The sequence below is a fragment of the Cupressus sempervirens genome, chromosome 4, assembly GCF_028749045.1.
Source record: "Cupressus sempervirens isolate cs-2001-9-10 chromosome 4, ASM2874904v1, whole genome shotgun sequence".
NCBI lineage: Eukaryota > Viridiplantae > Streptophyta > Pinopsida > Cupressales > Cupressaceae > Cupressus > Cupressus sempervirens.
The window spans coordinates 452355298-452378095 of record NC_143121.1 but is presented as its reverse complement, the minus strand read 5'-3'; the positions used below and the strand labels follow the sequence as shown (position 1 = coordinate 452378095).

Sequence of the window (22798 nt, the reverse complement as noted above, 5' to 3'; positions counted from 1 at the left end):
GACAGTTAATAGATAAATCAGCTCCTCCTTCCTATGTGATAAGGCACTGTGAGTGGACAGTGCGGGTCCTGCCAATGCTTCTTGTGTGGTGGCAAGTGACAGTAAAGGAAATAGTTCTTTGGAGTCCCCTACTCCTGGGTTGATGTTTTTTATAAGGCTGACACTGTAATATGCTACTTGTCTCACAATCCCCATCCCCCTATTCCTTTACAATATTCAGTCTGTTGGGAATGGATTCAAATGGTATAATCGAATCTCATTTACCAAATGAATTCTCATTTTCTAAGCTCATTGTAGCCTATCCAGCATTGCACAGCATCAGATCCTATAAGGAGTGTTAAGGTAGATATGATCACCGCAAATGTAATAGCACTGCTTCTTTAATTGTATTTTTCAAATGCAGTGATCTCTTTGTCTTTTATATTGAGTACAAGGCAAGGAAAGACATGTCTATTCATTATTATGTGATTAATATAATGAGGACTGATTTTATACCTATATATATATATATATCTTTGAATTATTATTATATTAATTTCTCTTGATACAATTTTAGACACACACACACACACATATATATACATATATATTTACATACACACACATATAATACATATATATTTACACGCACACACATATATATTCTATAGTTTAATCTCATAGGATTTATCCGACTGAAGTTACAAAACATCAACACTCCCTCTTAGCTACGGAGGATAAACATAGGTAATGATATTACCTCAGCATAATATCAAGAATGGCATGTTTAAGAATATCCTTGATCAGAAGATATTCACCATTAGATATCAAGAGTAATGGCCTCAAAACATCAAGTCGCATGATATTCACCAAGTAACCCGTAACGGCAACAGAATATCAAATCGCATGATATTCACCAAATATTCAAAATGTCCATAAGGTATGTGCACATATATCCTTAATTATACTTACCATAGAAACATTATAATCACAATTTGTTTAAGGAAATGAATCACCAAGAAAGATATAATCTATCATGATCTGCTTAGACATCATAATAGAAGATGAAGTTATTGTAAGATCATAACCACCGACATTTCAACTAGTGGAAGCCAACCAACATGGAATCAAGAGTATAGGAACCTTGATGGGACAAAAGGTCATAGTTGGTACACAACAATTTGTTCTGGATTTTGTGGTCATCACTTTAGAGAAGAAAGGGTATAATCAAATGTCATTTACCAAATGAATCCTCATTTTTTAAGCTCATTGTAGCCTATCCAGCATTACACAGCATCAAATCCTATCAGGAGTATTAACGTAGATATGATCACTACAAATGTAATAACACTGCTTCTTTAATTGTGTTTTTCAAATGCAATGATCTCTTTGTCTTTTATATTGAGTAGATGGCAAGGAAAGACATGTCTTTTCATTATTATGTGATTAATATAATGACAACTGATTATATATATATATATATATATATATATATATCTTTGAATTATTATTATATTAATTTCTCCCGATACAAGTTTAGACACACACACACACACACATATATATTTTATAGTTTAATCTCATAGGATTTATCTGCCTAAAGTTAGAAAACATCAACACTCCCTCTTAGCTAGGGAGGATAAACATAGGTAATGATATTACCTCAACGTAATATCAAGAATGGCATGTTTAAGAATATCCTTGATCAGAAGATATTCACCATTAGATATCATCACATGATATCAAGAGTAATGGCCTCAAAATATCAAGTCGCATGATATTCACCAAGTAACCCGAGTAACGGCAACAGAATATCAAGTCGCATGATATTCACCAAATACTCAAAATGTCTATAAGGTATGTGCACATGTATCCTTAATTATACTTACCATAGAAACATTATAATCACGGTTTGTTTAAGGAAATGAATCACCAAGAAAGATATAATCTATCATGATCTGCTTAGACATCATAAGCTATCCATCATAATAGAAGATGAAGTTATTGTAAGATCGTAACCTCTCAATAACTTCTACAAATACAAGTGATAATCATTTGGAAGTCGTCGCTTCCTAATGATGTACACAGGGGACAGGCCCATTAAAATCAGAGTCACAAACATGACATCAAAAGTTCACATGAAGTCACCACAGATACTCTTATGTGGTGTTGTCATGACATCCACCATGAACCATATTAGAAAATAAGGGTTTTCACCTCAAACTTCTCAGAGAGAAGAATGCATTAAGCAAATACCGATATGTTGATCTTTTCATTCAAGATTGCTTATGATAAACTATAAGACTCCCTCTAAATTTGATATCAATTTACTAACTCCTTGTCCAAAGTTACCTCTGATGAAGTGTCAAATTCCCTTTGGAAGTTGTCGCTTCCTAATGATGTACACAAGGGACAGGCCCATTAAAATCGGAGTCACAAACATGACATCAAAAGTTCACATGAAGTCACTACAGATACTCTTATGTGGTGCTGTCATGACATCCACCATGAACCATATTAGAAAATAAGGGTTTTCATCTCAAACTTCTCATAGAGATGAATGCATTAAGCAAATATCAATATGTTGATCTTTTCATTCAAGATTGCTTATGATAAACTATCAGACTCCCTCTGAATTTGATATCAATTTTCTAACTCCTTGTCCAAAGTTACCTCTGATGAAGTGTCAAATTCCCTTTGAATAAACATCATCAAGATCCTCAAAATTTAACTGAAACATATCTCTATATGCTCCCTCTCTTTGTATAATCATCTGTGTATCTTTTAGAAAAAAAATCCATTTGCATCTTTCCTGATTTGAATATTTGAATGTAAGTTGGAACAATTTCAATGTTCTTCTGTAGAATTGCTAAAGCCCCACATAGATGTACATGATTAAGTAATGTTGAACAACAGAGATAAATTGCATCCAACAGCCTTATGATTCTATATTCATGACCCCACCCCCAATTGCAAGTCAAGATCCAATACATCTGTTGCTGTATCTCAATCCTTGACAATAGATGTTGAGCTATAATGTTCCCAATTTGGCTGTGACTGGAATTTTAATTTAATCTAAGAACCCTACTGCAATCATTATTGTCTCTTCTTCTTTGATATCTTTACTAACATTTCATTTCTTTCCTCTCATTTGGCATCCTTCGACTGTTAGAATTGTGGGTATGTTTGTTCGATTTCTCTTTTTATGTATCATTTAAACAAACCTTGCCATTGTTCAAGTTGCGCATGTCTTTGATCACCATTTGTATATTTGTTAATAAATCCCTTCATGGTTCCCATCTTCATAGTCACTGTCGTATTTTTCATTACTGGACTCTAATGGCTGCCGTCTTCTCATTGAAATGTATTGGTCACCAGATTACACGTAGGATGATACCCACAATGACTGTGGTGTTCAACATTTTATTTTAAACTCGTTGATGCTTTGACATGTTATGCTACTGCGGAGATTTCAGTATATAGCACACTGCCACTTTATTATTTAAGGATAATGATCTCTTTAAAGGTAAAATTGTAATTCACCATTTTGACGGCAGTGGAAAACTGTATTGTTTGTTGCTACTGCCTCCAGTAATGTTATGTACCACTCATTGAATCACCATGCATATTCCCCTTTTTAATATGATTGCTTTAATATATTTTTCCTATAGAATTTGCTGTCCGTAATCTTGCCGATCACCTTACAGTATATCTCTCAGTTCTGTTGTTTAGTAAGAGCTTCTTTTATTGCCTCGTGGACTTTATTCCTTGTTTGATCCGATCCCCTTCTTATGGTATGTAGTTCTGCTGCATCTCTTGGTTTCTTACATTTCCAGCCTGGCTTTGATGACTTGTTAAGATAGATATGATTGCTGCAAATGTAATAGCACTGCCTTTTAGAATCTGTGTTTTTCAAATGCAGCGATCTCTCTTGCATTTATATTGAGTATGAGGCAAGAAGAGACATGTCCCTTCATGGCACATGTCTATTCATTATTATGTGATTAATATAATGACAATTGATTATGTAACTGTCTGTGTGTGTGTGTGAGATTAATATAATAACAATTGATTATAATTATATACATACATACATATATATATATATATATATATATATATATATATATATCTTTGAATTATTATTACATTAATTACTTATATAGTTTAGTCTCGTAGGATTTATCTGACTGAAGCTACAAAACATCAACAACGAGACATACACAAGCAACAGACTGAAGATCGATCTCATTATTATTAGCACACAGATATGTTCTATGAGAAATTTCCAATATAAAATCAATCTTTCAAATCTACATCTCCATGTAGATGTCCTAAGCATATGTAATGACCACCGTTAGATGCTCAGTCAGTCAGACCAACTACTTCCATTTCTATTAAATAGATAAATTAATTATTAAATAAATTAGTAATAAATAAAATTATTAGATAAATTTAATTGACTCAACATCCCCTTTAGGCCAACACTTGTTTGTGACGATTTTTCCTTGCTTGGCCAACTTGATCAAATATTTTGTATGACGGTTTACTTCTTCCCATTGTGGCCAACTTAGATGAGCAAGAGTGTTAACTAGTGTTGGAGTTGAGATGAAAGCATTGATTTGGAAGAATAGTCTTCAGGTACGTCTGCTCACTGGGGCAACAATCTGAAGGGATGAGTTACAGGTGGGATGATACCCTCACCTGCACTCTTCACTGCTCACTAAATTTTGTCATTTTCGTCTATGTCCAAATGTCCACAGCTTGGAAGGGATGTTGCCTTGAAATGTGTGGAGGTCACCTGGGAGGAAATCCTTAGGGTCTTGAAGGAGATACGAAATAGGAGGAGATATTGGTACCATCACATTTCCTGCAGTTGGTGTGCACTGTTAGGTTAGCATTGATATCGTCATTCACCTGAGTTAGTTAGGATTGGACAAATCCATGGAAGCTGCTAGTTGGAATGCCAGTCAGTGGATGTATTGTTTGATCTGGACATCATTGGTATAAGGTGTGTTGTTGGCAATTTGGCTACGGTAGATGATATGAGGTTGCCATTTATGGCAACATATATTCAGTATTGACTGAGCAGATCATGAAGAGGTAGTTTTGGTATGATGACCTAGAAAACTGTCTAAGTATCATTAAAATTATCTGTCACAACAGGCATAGTTTTGATTGGCAGGCTTCACAAAGACATTATTGGCACGTGTGCAGTTACCTGGTGATAGAATGGTATGTCAAGATACCGTACCTAAGTGCACAAGTCAATACGGCCAGTACAGAAGATGTAGTCGAAATAAAGTAACTAACGTGTTTAGTACTTGTTAAAGCTAGTCGGGCTGGGTAGTTAGCAGGTGAGGGAATGCGTCGGTTGATTTCCAACCAACCGACCCTTCTATAAGTACTCGAAATATTGTCAACATACGCATGTTGTTTTTGGTATTAATAAAGAAACCATTTCCTCGCCACCTAGTATTGTGGTACTAATTGTTCATTCTATGTTTTACTTGTGTATCTCAATTTTGTTATTATGTACAATTAGTATATCTCTGTGAACTTGGGTGATATTTTCACTCTACATTTTTGGCGTTGTTGCCTAAGTCCAAACTTGGAGGTCAGCAAGATGGAGTAATGGAAAGGGCCTTTGTACCGCTCATCCAAGTAACAAATAGTGATTGGAAGAGGAGGAAATAACCTGGGAAGATCAGTTAACACATGATCTAGTGATGACCTAGAGAGTTGGTTGATCAATACATACAAAGGAAAGCCCATGAGAGCAGTCCCTAAGGTACGGTATGCAACGAACTTTCTGTGCCACCAACGGTGTACGATCTCCTAGGAGAGATTCCTCGCTTATTAGCAAGCAATTTGTTACGAATAAAAAAGGAAAGAGCTGAGACACAAAGGGAAAAGACAATAAAACTGATTCATGCCCCTGATTCCAAACATATATCCCAGGCAGGTACAAGGAGAAGAAACTAAGCAAAAAGTCGCCTTGAGGACACTACGTCTACATCAGTAGGAGGAGAGACATCATAACTCAAGGGGAGGACAAGGGGATTCCACAAAGATCCAAGAAGGGTTAATCAAGCATACAATCGAAGGTATAGCAAATTTGGTCATCTCGGAGACACCAACAAGGAAGCTGGTATACAAAAATCTAGAGACACCTGCATAGAGAGATCTCTGACAGAAACAAAGTCAAGAAGAAGAGGATACTGTTAGTAATCAAGAATCGTGTTCCTCGCCAAAAGCGAACTTCTAGTTAGGAGGAAGTGTGCCATCAGGTGGAAGTGTTCCATTGGGAGGAAGTGCTCCATCCGGAAGAGGTGTTCCGATAGGAGGGGAAAAGCCCCATATAATGGCAATAGACAAACAAAAATTACCAAGGTTCACAAGGGACGGCTTTGAGGATTCCACTCGCCATTGTAAAACATGCATAACAATATGGCAAGCCAACAAAGAAAATGACCCAGCTGAGTGGCTAAAAGCTTTCCCTGCCACACTAAGGGGTATAGCCATTGACTGGTATACCGATCTGGAGGCAGCAAAGAAAAACACATGGAGTAATATCTGCACAACCTTTGAGGAAGAATTCAGACTCCTAAGGGACGATGATGAAATAGTTACCAAGATTTATAACACAAGACAAGCGAAGAGTGAATCGGTTAAAACCTTTAGTAGAAAGCTAAAAGAGCTAAAAGGGAAACTTGGTTCATTGAAGGATTAACAACTTCCCTTAGGAAAAATATGAAGACAATCCCACCATCAACCTTTGGGGATGCATGTACTCGCACCATGGACATAGAAAGCGAGAGTAAAACTTCCCAAGGCAAGAAAGCATGGAAGTGCAAGTGAAAGTTCCAAAGAAAGCGAAGAAGAATCCAAAACCATTCAAGCCCTAAGAAAAGACCTGAGGCAATTGATGAAGGAAGTGGCAAGGAGTAAAGAAGAAAAGAAAGAAAAGAGAGAACTTTGGTGCACTAATGGTGAAAAAGAAGGCCATACAAAAGGAGCATGCTCGGAGAAAGCATTTTGCGAGATTTGCCAGGTACTAGGGCACACAATTAAAGATTGTCCCTACAATTTAAAAAGACAAAGCACTTAAGTATCCCTGACCCAAGGGGAGCAAACTACACTTGATGCAGGAGCATCTTGCATTAGAAAATAAAGAGGGAAAAAAAATTTATTTTAATTTTTTTTTTAAAATGGAGAGAGAAAGTGATGAAAATTAGACAAAAAATTAATTAAAATAAATAAAAATGGACAAAAGAGGGAAAAAGCATTTAATAGGTGGCATTACTAAATGTAACTTGTGACTAAAGGGTTTATTTAATGTAACTTGCTATGCCGACTAGTGGCTTGAGGGTTTATTTACTATAACTTGCTAGTGACTGACTTATGACTTGGTTTGGTATAAGTAGAGGGCTTTGTCCTGTCATTGTTCTTTCATTTGGAGGAGTGAGTGTAGAGAGTAGTTGAAGAGCGAGTTTTTCCTCAATCTATGGACAAAGCGCCGAATGTGAGGCAATTTACAACAGGATTGTGATTATCATCCAACTTGGAGAAGAGCATGGAAGATGGAGTAGCTGAGTGAGAGAAGATTTTTAGAGTGTGTGGACAGAACGCCGAATATGAGATAGTTTACACTTGGATCTTGGATAAAGTTTGAGAAGAGCTAATAGCTGCGTCTTGGAAAACAAGGAGATTGCATGGTGGGCTTGCGAGCACAAGTTCAGATTTTCCTTGGAGCTTTCTACCAAAGTGTGGATCTGGACTAGCTTGGGTTTGGATTAGATCTTGAGGGATCTTGCAGAACTATTATTGTAATTGCTATTGTATTTGGCCGTAACCGAGAAGGCCTTACAACTCGGCACATTACATGTAACAGTTATTTTATGAATAAAGAGTTGTGATTTGATGTCAAAAATTGCATCGTTGTTGTGTTTCCACTATGTGGTTATTTGTTGGGGGCTAGGACATCTCCTTTGGGGATTCTCTTGCCTTGCACTGCATCAAGACCACCCTCCACTCCTCTGAAGAATACAAATACAGGAGCCTCACTAGGAGGATATAGAAATAACAGGAGAGGGAGTAATAATAATAGCAACAACAACAACAATAACAACACATCCTGACGTCCAATCCAGTATGATTCCAAGGGGAGGCCTATGATCCAATGTAGGAGATGTAATGAATGGGGACATTTTGCACAAGATTGCCAAAGCGGAGGACAAAATGGAGGGATGCTCTGTAAATGGTGTGGGCCAGGCAATCATGAGGATGTGACTTGCCTGAAACAGAAGGGGGTAAATATGATAGATATTGAAGACCCAAAAGGAGAAATTCTTGTAGTCACCAAGATGCAAACTAGAAAATTAACCTATCCAGATGTTACCACGGAGACGGAAAGATTTCAAGAAGCAAAGGACATTCGAGATAGCATGGAAGAGGAAGGAAAAACGAGGCCTACTTCCAATAGGGATGTACCAAATATTGTGAGGCAAGTACTGGAAACCACTATCCCAATAAGAATCTTTGATTTATTAGAAACATTACCCCAATTGCAGGTAGCGCTAACTCAAGGGGCAAACCTGAAAGGGACAACTTCAAAGAAAGAGAAGGAAGGAGAAGTATGGAAAGAAGACAATACTCTATTCACTATAGGAATGGGGAGACCACCAATGGTAGTAGAGATGGATATATTAGGGTTCAAACTTTCAAATACCATTGTTCATGGAGGTTCTAGCGTAAATCTTTTATCAGAAGAAACATGGAAGGAAATAGGGAAACCTACACTTTGGCCACCGACATTTCAACTAGTGGGAGCCGATCAACATGGAATCAAAAGTATAAGAACCTTGATGGGACAAAAGGTCATAGTTGGTACACAAAAATTTGTTCTAGATTTTGTGGTCATCACTTTAGAGAAGAAAGCGTACAATGCTTTATTAGGCAGGGGATGGTTGGTCACAGCAAAAGCTACCCATAACTGGAAATGGAACACTCTTATCTATTGAGACTAAAGGAAGGAAGTACATCATAGATCTCAGGAACCAGTCGATAAGTCAGGACTTGCATCAGACTCCGAAGGAGAAAACTATGAAGGGATGGAACCAGATGAGGAAGGGGTGCTCATATGACAACACAAATTCCCTTAATGGATTATTTCACTAGCAAATGGGAGACTATGAAGTTTTCCACGCAAAATGTAATATGTTGCAAATAAAAGAATCTCAGTCGGAAGAAAGCTACCCAGAGGGCTACACAGAGTATAAAGAGAATGACCCAATAAAGTTATCTACTCTAGATAGTGAACCTATCGGAGACCTAGTAAATGGGTCTAAGTTAAAAGTATATGAAGAAAGGAATAAACAAGGAACCAGTTATTTTATAAGTAGGGAAGGAGGAAATAAACAAGGAAAGCAAAAAGTGACCAATGAGAAAACATTCTCCCTATAAAGAGGTTGCTCCACACTTATTATAATTCACAGCAAGCTTCACATCCCAAAAGAAGCAACAGCCGTACGTGCACATAGAGAGGGAAGAGTGGCTGTACGAGGGCAGTCCCAAGGAGCAGAAGCGACAATCGTAGGGAAGGGGAAGGTAGTCGTACGCTAAGAAGAGGCATCCGTACAACATGAGGAGGCAATCCAAGAGAAGCTAGCCGTAAGGCAAGAGGGAGCATCCATACAGAAGGAACAAACATCTGTACGTAAGGAGAAACATGCATCTGTACTGCAGGAGGAAGTAATCAAGGAGGAGCTAGTCATAGAGCAGGAGGAGGCATCCGTACAAGAGGAGAAACAGGTATCCATACGGGAGGAATAACAGGCAGTCGTACGAAGGAGAACAAGAGGAAACCAGCTTGTATAGACCTAGAAGGAGGGAAGGTGTACGAAGGAAGCTATACGTGGAGCAATAAATTTGTAGATTGTCGTACAGAAGGAAGAGGTTCAGATTGTCGTACAGAAGGAAGACATCTAGCAAGCATTTCAAATGGCCATATGAAGGACACCAGGCAAGGAGTCTGTATAGAACACATACTCCATAACAGATCCCTACGTACTATTCATTGTCAGTAGGTACGAAAACATTTACTCCTTAGCTGTACGGGCAGACACTACAGCCGTACAAAAGCAAGAAAAGGTCCATGTGGAAGGGTGCATAACAACACATCACACGAATGGTTGGCACACTTGGCACATACAAACAAACAAAAATTGTTGGGAAGTGAGGTATTACCACGCAATGGTGAAATTAAGTATAGGAAACCCCAGCAGAGAGAACATTATTGATTCCAAAAAGAAGAAGCCTGTCGCACTGAAAGCACTGAAAGAGATAAGGAAGAGAACAAACAGCAAGGGCAAAATGGCACAGAAAATCACGGCTGAGAATATCACATTTGAAAGTGTGATGGGAAGCAAGTGCAGCACCTAGTGGGAGAAAGCAGAAGCGGATCATCCTCTGAAAAAGGTGTTTTGCACAGTAGAAGTAGACAAAATAATTTTCATGCCAATTTTTGAATTAAAAGAGTTTGAACCTATACTACGGAATTTAATCACATGTTATGAGAGATCATGTCATAGATCTACAGTGCAACATTTCCAACAGGAGGTGACAATTTATTTTTCAGCAGAAGAAATAAGTAGGGTGTTTGGAATTCCCGATAGAGGGCAGGAACTGGAAAAAACCCTTATGACAATAGAAGACAAGAAGTGATTGAAACTAATGTGCCAAAAAGATCTTACAAGTCTGGAATGGAAAGGAAATTTGAAGAACAGTAGGGGTCTCAAGAAAATTTTCACTGTAAATGATGAATGGCGATGTATTGTAAATTTGGTGAAAAGTAAGCTCAAAGTCGACAGCCGCACTTCAGACATTGCCCTTTGGATGTTGCCCATAGTGGATGGACTGTGTAAAGGACAAACATATAACTAGGCTCAATTTCTTTCTAACAAACTTCGGGAATCCATGGAGTTGAAACACAGAGCTTTTTACATGCCCCATCATGTTGTGGCATTATTCTTAAAAGCAGTACGGACTTAGGTGAGCAGCGAGCACCGAGTGAGATTGATACCGGCTAATAGGGTGGAACCCTACAAGCCTACTATGACATTCTAGCTCCATATGGATACCATGAGTGTAGGATCTCACAAGGGGGCGAACGAAAGAAAAAGAAACCGAAACAAGCAGTTGTGGCTAAGACACTTGAAGAGGATGAAGAGGACAAAGAGAGTTCAGAAGAGGAGGGCAGCGATACGGATTCATCTTCTGCAGACTCACAGGAGACAGAAATCCACCTAAGTCACTTGCAGGGGACTCCACAAGAAGTTACTTTCTTACCACCTGCAGAGGGGCCGCTTCCAACTAAAATATCAAAATCTCTTGAGATTTACCATAACATGATTGGTGATCCCGAAAGAACTGCTACAACAAATATTTTTGAACCAAATCAAGCAAGAGAAGAGGAAGGAGCAGGCGACAGGCAACAAATTCTGACATGGGGGGCTTTCAAAATATCACTTCCGAAGATGGCGTCACTAATCTATCCAAAATAGCACTCCTATACTAAAGTAATAGATTTGAGATGCCAAAAAAAGTGTGTGCATAAAGTGAGGTTGCAAACACCTCTCAGCCCAGAAGTAGTACATCTAGTTGCTCTAGCGGTACAGCCAATAGGAGCAGTGGATAAACAAAAAGGGGAAGTCCACACTCAAGAAAGTATGACGATTGTGGCTATGGTGGATACGGTCTTGGAGGAGGCTAACAAGTTACTCGAGGAAGAAGGCATGGATGGTGTCTTCCCCTCTACAAGCAATTGCTGAGGAACAAGTAAAGATACAAAGCGAGCGTGGGGAACCCCCGAACACGGCTTCTTTTGCAGCCAAGGCAAAGTTGTTTCTCACCGAGTTGCATGTCATGGAGCATTCTACTAGGGAGCTCATGCAACAGGCTAGGTCTCGAAACCTAAAAGCTATCATAATAGCAACAGAAGCATTGGCCGCACTTATGCAGACTAGCTGCCATACAAATTGGGGACTATTAGAGCAAGGTGGATATTCAGAGGCCATGGCCACTACATGGACAAGCAATTCTATCATTTCTAGTGGACAGGAACAATCGCCACCTCTCATGGAGGCCCTTGTAGCTATGGAAGTTTCCTTTCAAGGAACCTTCTTGGAACTTCAACAGAAAAAAAAAGCCTGGCTAAGGCATGGGGGCTAGAAATGTAGAATCTTCAACATCAGGGGGAAGCCGAAAAAGTTGCAATACAAGAAGCTTGGAAAATAGAGAAAGCTAAATTGCAGGGAGCTCCAAGCACAGGGATGTCCTCTCATCTTTCTTCTTGAAGTCAAAGTTATTTTTTGTCGTTTTCATGTTCAGCAGTCATCTGGAAGACGACTTCTTCTTGGAGGGGGGGGGATAGATGTAATCGAAATAAACTAAATATTGTGTTTAGTACTTGTTAAAGCTAGTCAAACTAGGTAATTGGGAGGTGAGGGAATGTGTCGATTGGTTTCCAACCAACTGACCCTTCTATAAGTACTTGGAATATTGTCAATGTACACATGTTGTTTTTGGTATTAATAAAAAAACTATTTCCTCGCCTACTAGTATTGTGGTATTAATGGTTCATTATATGTTTTACTTGTATATCTCAATTTTGTTATTCTGTATGATTATTATATCTCTGTCAACTTGAGTGATATTTATACTCTACAGAAGAGTTATTAAGGTTTTACTAGTTGCAGATATGCACAAACAAAACAAGATGGAGTTAAGGAATCGGATAATTGATGTTAAGGAATTATTTTGTTTACCAAAATAATTACTTGACTAATTAGAGATGACATCCTAGGTTAACCCTAAGTGGGCAAAGTATAATTTTGTATTTTGGGACACGTGTGGAAGCATGAAGGCCAACAGTGAATAATTATTGAATATTGTGGTATAAAGGAAAGATTTGAAATGCGAAATTAAGTGTGTTTAGTGTGATAACTATGCTACTGTTTTGTGATACAAACTTGATGATTATAGCAATGTAAAGGCAAAGTATGCAAAGTTGGTGAGTTATAAAGATCAAATCCAATATTGAAGATATCAGCATTGAGAAAGAGGTTATTGTATCTACTCATTGTGTATACAGATTATCATTGTATATGACATGTTTGGGCAGTGGGCTCATTTTGCATACATTTTTGTAATTGTATTAACAACTCTTGACAGAGTCGAGGCTTCTAACAAGGACCGAGACACTATACAGATGTAAAACTCCTAACAGGGTCAATATCTTTCAAACGATACTTTTGATTAGTGGATCATTTTGTGGGTACCATCCCCACTGATGTTTTCCCTTGGCCAGGGTTTCCCTAGTTAACAAATAATGGTCTTATGTGTTGCATTGCTTTATGGTTGTGTTTACTGTTCAGCTTAATCAGTTTATTTATTTATGCGAGTTGTAAGATTGTGATTGATATCTCCATATTTGGGCAAAAGTTTGTGGAATACTGATTCACACACACCCCCCCCCCCCCCCCCCCGGCAACCCCTCTCAATATTTCCTATTTCTAACACTAGCAACTATTCTTGTATATGTTGATTAATCTGATCAATAGTACCTCTTGTAATTTCTAATTATTTGAAGTAACAGACCATTTATTGAATCAGACTGTTGTGAAATCTACATCTTGCAAGTGTTATTCAGTATGCTTAGTTGAAAAGAAAGCTCCTATCTGTTACTGTTCTGATGTAAAAGGGTCTGAAAAATAGACGTATCTGCCAATAAATCTGGATTTTCATACAATTGTCTTAAAAAGCTAAGCGGTATATTTCAGCATAGAAAACAGGGAGCCTCCCTAACCATGGGAACATAGCAAAAAATAAAGCACGAAAGAAGTTACCTTTTGGATACCAGCGACAGCATAGTGCCTTGATACTACTAACATCAACAAGCACGTGCGAAAACGCATCAGCTAAGAGTGGCATGTACTTCTGCAGAAAAAAAAAAGCAGTCAAATTTAATGTTGTCAGTGATAAAATGTAAATTAACAAAAAATAATGCAGGCATGAAACCTCGTGTCTGATTGCTGCTTTCTTCTCAAGTCTAAGAAAAATAATTAATATGGAAAACAAGTAATCTATATTACAACTTGGTACATCTGCACATCAGTTTAATTGCCCATAGAAATGAAATAGCATCCACAAAATGGAGAAAAAAATGTTGAATATTCATTTTTGTTACAAAAAGATAGCATCACTACATAGACTTCCAGTTAGACATCGAAAATAATTCAATTCCATCTATGCTTGAAATTTTAGCAAAGAAAACCTTGACCATATTCTTCACGAATAAGTTAATAACTAATATATTTATAGTTTACTTATGTGTCACTTGATAATAAGGAGGATATTTATTGAAAATTCATCCAGATTAATCAGATTTATCATATCCAGCCTCTCAGCCCCAAGTTAGCTTTTTACACAAGTAAAGGCTAGCAGCATTGTGAAATGTCGATTCCAAGGAATTGGTGCAAAATGATGAGGGATGAGATGGTGACTAGTTAGTGTCCCACCACAAGAGGCACTTGACTGGAGTAGTTCTAACTATGGGGATTAATTTCTAAGACATCCACTAGATGACTCTAATTCCTAAGATTCTCACTCAATGTAACTATGTAGTATGCATGCTGCCACATTTCTTGTTTTGGCAACTTTAAGTATACTCAGTCAAAAATACTTAGTATGTAACTTTGATTGAATAATCAATGAAACATTGAAAAACAAATTATGCTTATATTATAATCAGCAGATAAATAATAAAATCAATGGATTGTTATTGCATATTCAACATATTGTATTTTGTACTTAATTTTAAAAATTATATCTTTTTTAAATTGTGTTATTTTAGTTCTAAATACAAGGAAAAGGGTTAACGGGTTTGATGCTACATTCTTAGTGGAGTTTGCCAGAAACTAGAATTTAAGACTGATTAGAATAAGGGGAAATGAACTGGAGATCTCTAAGAAGCTGATAGCCCGAACTTTTGGCTTATCAATGAATGGGATGAAGATTTACAAGGACTAGAAGAACAAGGCAGAAGTGTTGAATTTGTTCCTCAAGTCTGGCAAATAAGTTAAAAGGATTTTAATGCACTATGCTAGGTTTTCTCCTCCACAACAATGCGACATAGTGGTGATCCATACCATGAGTTATGCTTGAGGACTGCTTCAAGCATTTACACTCATCATTTACTTTGTTGAGTCATTTTCTTCACAATCATTTAGTGTGCTTCCGATTATTTTGGTTATCCTCTCTCAAGTACTTTGTTCTTTAAATCAGTAGTGGAATTGGGGCCACCACCTTGCACCATTATCTCATCCTTAGGCTTATTAAACATGTTTTAATCTTGAAGCCTATGATTGCCACTTGCAGCAACTACCGTGCTTCTTCCTCATTACCTCTGCACCTTAGTAAGGAGAGATATCCTTCTCCCTCCGAGGATTTGACTCCTAAAATGGTCTATTACTCTTCCCTCAACCCTCAGTAGCCCTTCCCAAGTTAGACTTGTTTCTATCCCTACTAGCCCTAAGGTTTTGATGGTAGCAAAGAGAGGACAATTGCTAGACCCCTTCAGGGATAAGGGGCAAATGGTAAGGGAAAGAGACCCTATTGTGGAGGGTAAGTCACAATGAGTAGAAAGCAGCAAAGACAATATTATGAAAAAGTCCGAAAACAAAATAATTGATGCATTTTCGCCAATTCGGGTGAAGGAAATCAAGCTATCAACAAAAAGGCAAAATATCGGTATTTCGGAGAGTCCAAAATATAAAGTTAGCAAAAAAGCAATGACTTAGAGATTTCAGATATCAGCTCTTTAAAGGATTCTGAAATCACAATTTCACTAGTAACTAAGAAGAAGGATTCCTAAGTCACGATTTCACTGGTAACTAAGAAGGTTTCTGAAATCGCAATTTTGCTAATGACTAAAAAGATGAATTCCGAAATTGTGATTTTGGAGAAATAGTTGAAAAGAACAGGTGAAATTCTAATTTTGGAAATAATCCCAAGACGGAGGCGCGAGAAGGAAAAAAGAGTTTCACTGAGTTTTAAGAGGACAAATAATTAATTTAATAACTTAAAATACAAATCAAGTACTCTGATGATGTGACAAATCAAACGATTAAGAGGTGGATATATGTGCGAAAAGTAATAAACCATAAAAGAATAATGTAATGAATTGAAGTCTTGGCATATGAACGAGATAGAGAAGTGACCACTTATGCAAAATGCCTGAAGTCATAGATAAGAAGTAAAAGATGAATAAAGGTGAACTAAGATAACATGCATTCAAGAGTAAGAGGGATAAGTAATATCACTAATATGTGTTACCCTTGTGGAAGAATATTAAATCAAAATGTAAATATAATTATGGGCATAAATAATGGACTATAAAGCACTAGAAGGGGTATTTACGTCATTTTTGGATCATTTATCCATTATATACCCCTAAAATAGCCTTAAATTACCTCTAATATGCCTAAAGAACTTGTAAAATGGTACTTAATGGCATAAACTAAGTCAGTTTTTGGATTTGGAATTATTTATTTAAAAGGGTGGTGTCTTTCACAAAAAATGGCGGAAACGTGCAGAAAAAAAGATGACAATTGTAGAAAAAATGGCCATAAGAAGCCAATATCACAGAATATAATTTCGAAAAATATTGCTCTGAAAATTTCTAACAAGAAATTATAATATTTTTTGAAACTTTTCAAAGATATGGCTTTGATACCATATTAAAAAGTAATTGGTAAATATTTGTTTGATATTAAAAGAGACCAAGAGGTCAATATATACAAAATAATAAAGCGATGTTTCCTTAGGAAACGATTGAAAAGAATAAAAATATTTTATTCTAGCTAAAAGAAAGCTAAAGAAAGCTAACAGATAACTATAGCTAACTAAATATTAGAAACATTCTAATATTTACAATATATTACAAACAGATAACCATTAACTAAAGAAAAAGTCATCTCCGGACAAAAATTACAAAATATCCGAGACAGATTAACAACTGGAATACATTAACTAACTAACTACAGCAAGATAGATCTGCTTCCGTCACACCACTTCATTTGTTATGTGTCTGCACCAAACTGATCTCCAAACCACGTCGCATCTGCAACGTTTACTAACACAATATTGTTTCCTTAGCTAACCTTGATAGCCACCTGTGTTGCTTTCTTTGTTTCCAACTCCTGGGTACCCTGAGCCAAGTGTTGTTGTGCTACCTCCAACTAGATGATCAGCTCCTCCCGAGCTCTCTATGCATCCACCAAGACAGCCTCACATCCAACACCTACTCCAAGTGCCTCTAATACATAGACACTCCATGCCTGCAGCAACTCCAAGTCTCATCAACTGGCCACACTTCCCACGACTGATAACCACACCGATTGGGGGTCTAGGGGGCATCGCCCCCAACGAGGTCGATGGGTAGTGCCAAGACCAAATTAGCAATCTCAAACCCACACAAAAGCCTATGGAATACACCATTTTTGTCATTTTCTTCCAATCTCAGACTCTTTCTGGCAACTGCTTGCATTTTCCTCCTGCTTATGTCCTTCCCTTCCATTGAGCATCATGCGTTACTCATTCTGAACTGTTTCAATCTATTGTCGTTTTTTTTTGTTTTTTTGCTCCTTTCTCTTCTGACTACTTCCTTCTGCCTTCTCTTCTGACTGCTTCCCGTATGGTATTTGTGCTTGCACTGGTTATGCTTTGCTTGCTCCTCTTGAGCATATGACGAACTGGTTATGTCCGTCTTGCATCTTCTTTCCTTACCCACGTACAGTTTAATTGTCTTCTTTAAATGTCATATGGATCTCTTTCTTGCTTCCTGTGAGATTCATGTGCTTTCTTCACTGTACACTATACGGCTCCATCCTACCACTGTAGACACCGTACAGATATGGGAAGCTAGGATGGTTCTACAAAATTAGCAACCCATAGGGGCTGGAAGCCATACGATGCTTAGAAAACATGAACCTGGCAATTGGCGTATGGCAATATAAAATCCATAAGAGAAACTTGTATCAACCATCAATAGCAGCAAATAAAGGGTCCGTACGGTGATTATTCAGCTCTTGCATGTAAACTCTGTACGATGCTAACTTAAGCTTTAAACCCTTTCAAAAGTTCGTATGATGGGAAAAACCATTCTTGCTCTTTGTTTCGTACGGCTAGAATACTTCAAATACTGTACGGTTCCCAGACACAGTATTTAACCTTCAAAATCCGTACGTGCCCAAACAAAGAACTTAATCTTCAAAATCCATACAGCCCAACAAAGAACTTTATCTTCAAAATCCGTATGGGCATGGGATTAGTTAAAAAAAAGTTTGTACGGCTATGGAAACCACCGTACGGCGCTTCCTAGATTACTTTAAGATATCATATGGTGACTATTCTTCTTCCCTTCTTTTTTTAATTTTTTTTCCTTCAATTTTTTTTCTTTTTTTTTTTTGTTTTCAAAATTCTACTGCTCCTTGATATTTGTCGACAACAGAACAAGTCACGCTTGATATATTTTCAATTTCAAGCCGTTCACTATTTTTAGGATTTCCTGCCCGTCCAGTGTCCACAACTTTATTGCTCCATTACCATCTACTTCCCGGATCTGGTATGGCCTAACCCATTTGATTTTAAACTTGCCTAGTTTGATTTCATTCCGTCTGTCATACTTCGAAACTAGCTGTTTTGGTTGGAACTTGTTCAATTTGAGGTGTTTATCATAGCATGCTTTGCACCTATTCTGTATCAAGTCCGTGGCCCATTGTGCCTACAATCGTCGCTCATCAAATTTATTTAAGTTACACGATCTCTCCCTCAGGTTTTCCATTTCGCCTAGTTTGTTCCCGACACTCAGTACTATGAATTCCATCGACTGCCACTCCTTGCCATCAATAACTGTATTCTTGATTTTAGAACCTTCACTCCATACTGCTAAAGCTTTTATTAAACCCTTCCTCTTTATTTCCTGTGTAGACTGTATGATGTGTTTTCCTTACTGCCGGAACCTTTCTACTATATCTCCAGTTCGCCGTAACATTTTCTTTTTGCACACTCGTACGGTGGAATCTTTCCTTTTTCTGGGTTCATACTATATGTTCTTCCCTTCAACTTCACTCCCAACCACCTTTCCTTCTTCCACTTCTCTGTATTCCTTCGGACATTCATTTCTCTCTTCTTTCTCACCTTCCTCAACTCTTAACATATTACAGCTCGGAAAGAGCTCCTAATCCTCCATCTACCAGTGGAAAAGGCCATTCAACGAGTCTAGGTCGTCCTCATTTAACCCTCCTTCCAGTCTCAATACTCCCTCTTCATCACATTCCATTCTCTTCTTCCCCTCGTCATCCTCTCCACCTTCGCCTTCAAAATCCGACAACGCTACCTCCTCACCTGCCATTTGTGTGCACAGGTCAATTATGAATCTTCTGCCTCCGTGCTCCATTGATAGGGTATTCTTCTTCCAGTCATGCTTAACCTTTGCTGGTATGAGCCATCCTCGGCCCAAAATAGCATCATATCCTCTCCTCTTCAACGGGATGACAACGAAGTCGAGCAAGAACGGTTGTGTTCCGATAGTGACTAGTTGTGCCATCAGGACTCTCAACAGTTTGATACCGTGCTGGTCCGCTGTTAATAATTGAAACGTAGGCGACCACAACGTTGGCTGTCCCAACCTCTTCCAGGTATCTTCCAGTAAGACATTCACACCTGACCCGCCACCCACAATTGTATCTATCAGGACAGTTCCCAAAATTTCCGTCTCAACGACTATCGGATGTCATCCAGATGAGAGGGCTAGCAGCATTGGGTCCACTGTACTTGCTCTATTTTCCTTCTCCCTTCCATGTTCTCTTGGTAGTTTAGCAACTGGAGCGATGTTTGCGAGTGTCGATCGAAGTTAAGGCATTGTGAGCAGCAAATCATTTATCTTGACTGGCACTTCGGTTTGTAATATTTGCCGTACGATGTTTTGTTCCGCGCAGTTTCTTGCTGAGGTACTAGTAGTGTCCTTCAAGTGTGCTTTGTCTGCCTGCGTCACCTTCTCCATTTTCGCCCGTGCTTCCTCTAATATCTTCTTTTCCCCCTTCATGTCGGGGTACAATTTTACTTGCTTCTGTATGATTTCCAGAACCTCCTCTTCATCCGTCCTGATGGTGATCAGATTCACTCCTGATTTCAAGCACTTGGCATCTTCATGATCTCCAGGACTGCACCATCTGCATAGCAACTTTGGTATGTTTTCCATTGTACAGTCTTGGGCAAAGTGGCCCCACAAATTGTATGCTCGGCATTAAAACATTGACCGGCTGTTCACATCATACTGAATTTGACTGCGGCTCCCATATTATTGTTGACATTGTTGTTGTTTTGCCCTTGTCTATTATTTCTATACCCTCCAGACGTGGCACCCTCTGTACTAGTGTTTCCGCTCCCTCCTGACGCAAAAGCCTCCTGTGTCAGGAACACTTGTTGAGGTCCTCTTGTTTTCATATTGAAGGGGCATTCCTTCGTGGAATGTCCCATGATCTGGTAGATGTCGCAGAACTAGTTCTTTGGACAAGATCCCTTCGTGTGACCTTCTATCTTACATTCTGTGCACCAGAGGTCATTTCTGTTCAGCTCTTTCTGCATGTTCTTAAATTCTTTCATCATTCGGATCATATCCTTTTGGAGGGCTCGGACCTTCTTGCTGACCTAATAAGAATCTTCCCGAAGGGCCCCGTCGGCTGATATATAATTTTACCGACTAATAATAGACACTTATCTATTATCATAATAGTTTTTCCTTCTCAACGAAGTTACTACAATGATACTTTCCATATATCTCTTTTGGCACATGGTTTTCTAATTACTCATGTTCTTTATTGTCCCTTTGGATCTATTCTATTGTTCGATGGATTAAAGTAATGCATGGTCTTTATTATCAGATATTCTCATACTGCACTATGGTATCTGTCTAATTGGTCTCCTTTCATAGGGGTTAAATTCATTTACGCTAAGGATTGCATTTATATTTTCTCTGTCAAATAGTTGATGGGGTGCACATTGTCTTCGAGGGTTTCGTGATAAGATCATGTGGATGTTGACTCTATTTGCCCAATTGGATTAAGGACTGGTCTTTGCATACTACTTGTAAGTTAATATAAAGTTGCAGATTGGTGAAGTTCTATTCACAAGTATTGCAGAGTTCATCTTTAATATTTTATTAACAATCAAAACATTAACACATTTTATTTCTCCTTGAAAAGATGCTTGCCAACTCAAGAGTATCATTCATAAAGTCTGCATTGGCAAGCCTTAACTCATGTCAAGGGTTAAGATAAAGGTGCACCCACCTAGGTCCACAGAGCCTGAAGTGTGGAGATCAAATTATCAAGTTTCAGTCTCTGATGTTGACCAAAATTATGTTGTAATTCCCAGCATTGAGTCGTAGGAATTCAACCAACAATTTTGGGAACCAGCACACCATATATTTGGGCTCCATCTATTTGTAAATGCTCCCTAGGAAATTGAGAACTGAGATTGCTGATGTAGTTACTGTGCAGACCCTTGTTGCTCATCTGAATAAACATTTCTGAGCCAAATTGGCACAAGAATGTCACAAACATGAGCTTATGTCATGCTTACTATGCTCTGTTATCTGATTTTTTATAAACTCATAAGCTTATAAGATAACTAAATATTTTTAAATGGCATTGGTTTAATGTGTTTCTGTTGTTGTCTTCTTTTTATTTATTGTTTTTGTTCACAGTTGAATCAAGTAGCTTTTAGTTTTCTTTTTCCATTGTTCTAGAATAAGTAATGCATACTACTTACGTTTTTCCATTTTTTCTCAAACAAGAGGGTCTAGGACTGCTGGCCATTGCCTGCAGATTTTAAATAACCATCAACCTCGTTCCTTTCGATTTCTTCTAGCACATGTAATTTTTTAGACTTTTAAATATGTATTGCCATCACACTTGTTCTGCTCTAGTGGACTTCATACTTCCAACATGATTCCTTTTAAGTCACCAAAATAATCCCTTTAGGAATAGAAGAAACTCAGAAAGATGATTTTAGAATGATAGTAAGGACCCAAATGATTATGATAATTATAAAGAAATAAATCTCAGCCAACAGGTAAAATTAATGATACTGAAATATTCCAGAGCTAAAGAAAAGTGGAAGGACAAGAATAGCATGATGTAAAACACAAACAGCTTAAGAGTAATCATTTTGAACTCTTACATCTTTAGAATCAAAGGAAGTAAAAGAAAAAGTCGATTGAAGCAAGCAAAATGAAGAGTGTCCAGCAGACCAAACATACGAGTATTATAAACATTTTGTTTAGGCAGCTAGATCAGAAATGGTAAAATCCTATGAGAAAATCTTCACAAATATTCAGTGATAAAATTAAATTAAATAAAGTTGTTCAACTATTTTCAATTATATTCATGGGTGAAGGCACATTAAAAAATGCATGGACTGCACAAGACTAAAAAAACAGAACATACACATTAATTTGAGAATATGCATGGCAACAAAATGAAATAGGATCAGAAAGTGAAATGGGCATGGTAAGACAAGTAGAAGTATCCATTGTAATATTTAAACTTTGTACCAATCTCTAGAAGCATTTGTTTGAACCCTAACAACAATCCTTAGAAGAAGAAGAGAGCAAACTCGTTGAGTCAAAAATGTTCCATTAAGGGTTTCTGACTTTTGGCTGGTGTAATGACCTGTCCCTATTCAATTGGAATTT

The 22798-nt window shown here is 37.8% G+C and overlaps 1 protein-coding gene across 4 annotated transcripts in view; it reads right to left on the bottom strand.

Moving 5' to 3' along the window:
• LOC149561940 (oligoribonuclease-like) overlaps positions 1–22798 on the bottom strand; it is a 65983-nt gene that overhangs the window by 13954 nt on the left and 29231 nt on the right. For all 4 annotated transcript variants that reach the window (XM_089825462.1, XM_089825460.1, XM_089825461.1 and 1 more), the window contains exon 6: positions 13887–13977. In XM_089825462.1, the coding sequence (XP_089681588.1) occupies positions 13887–13977 (91 nt within the window). The remainder of the gene's footprint in view (positions 1–13886; positions 13978–22798) is intronic.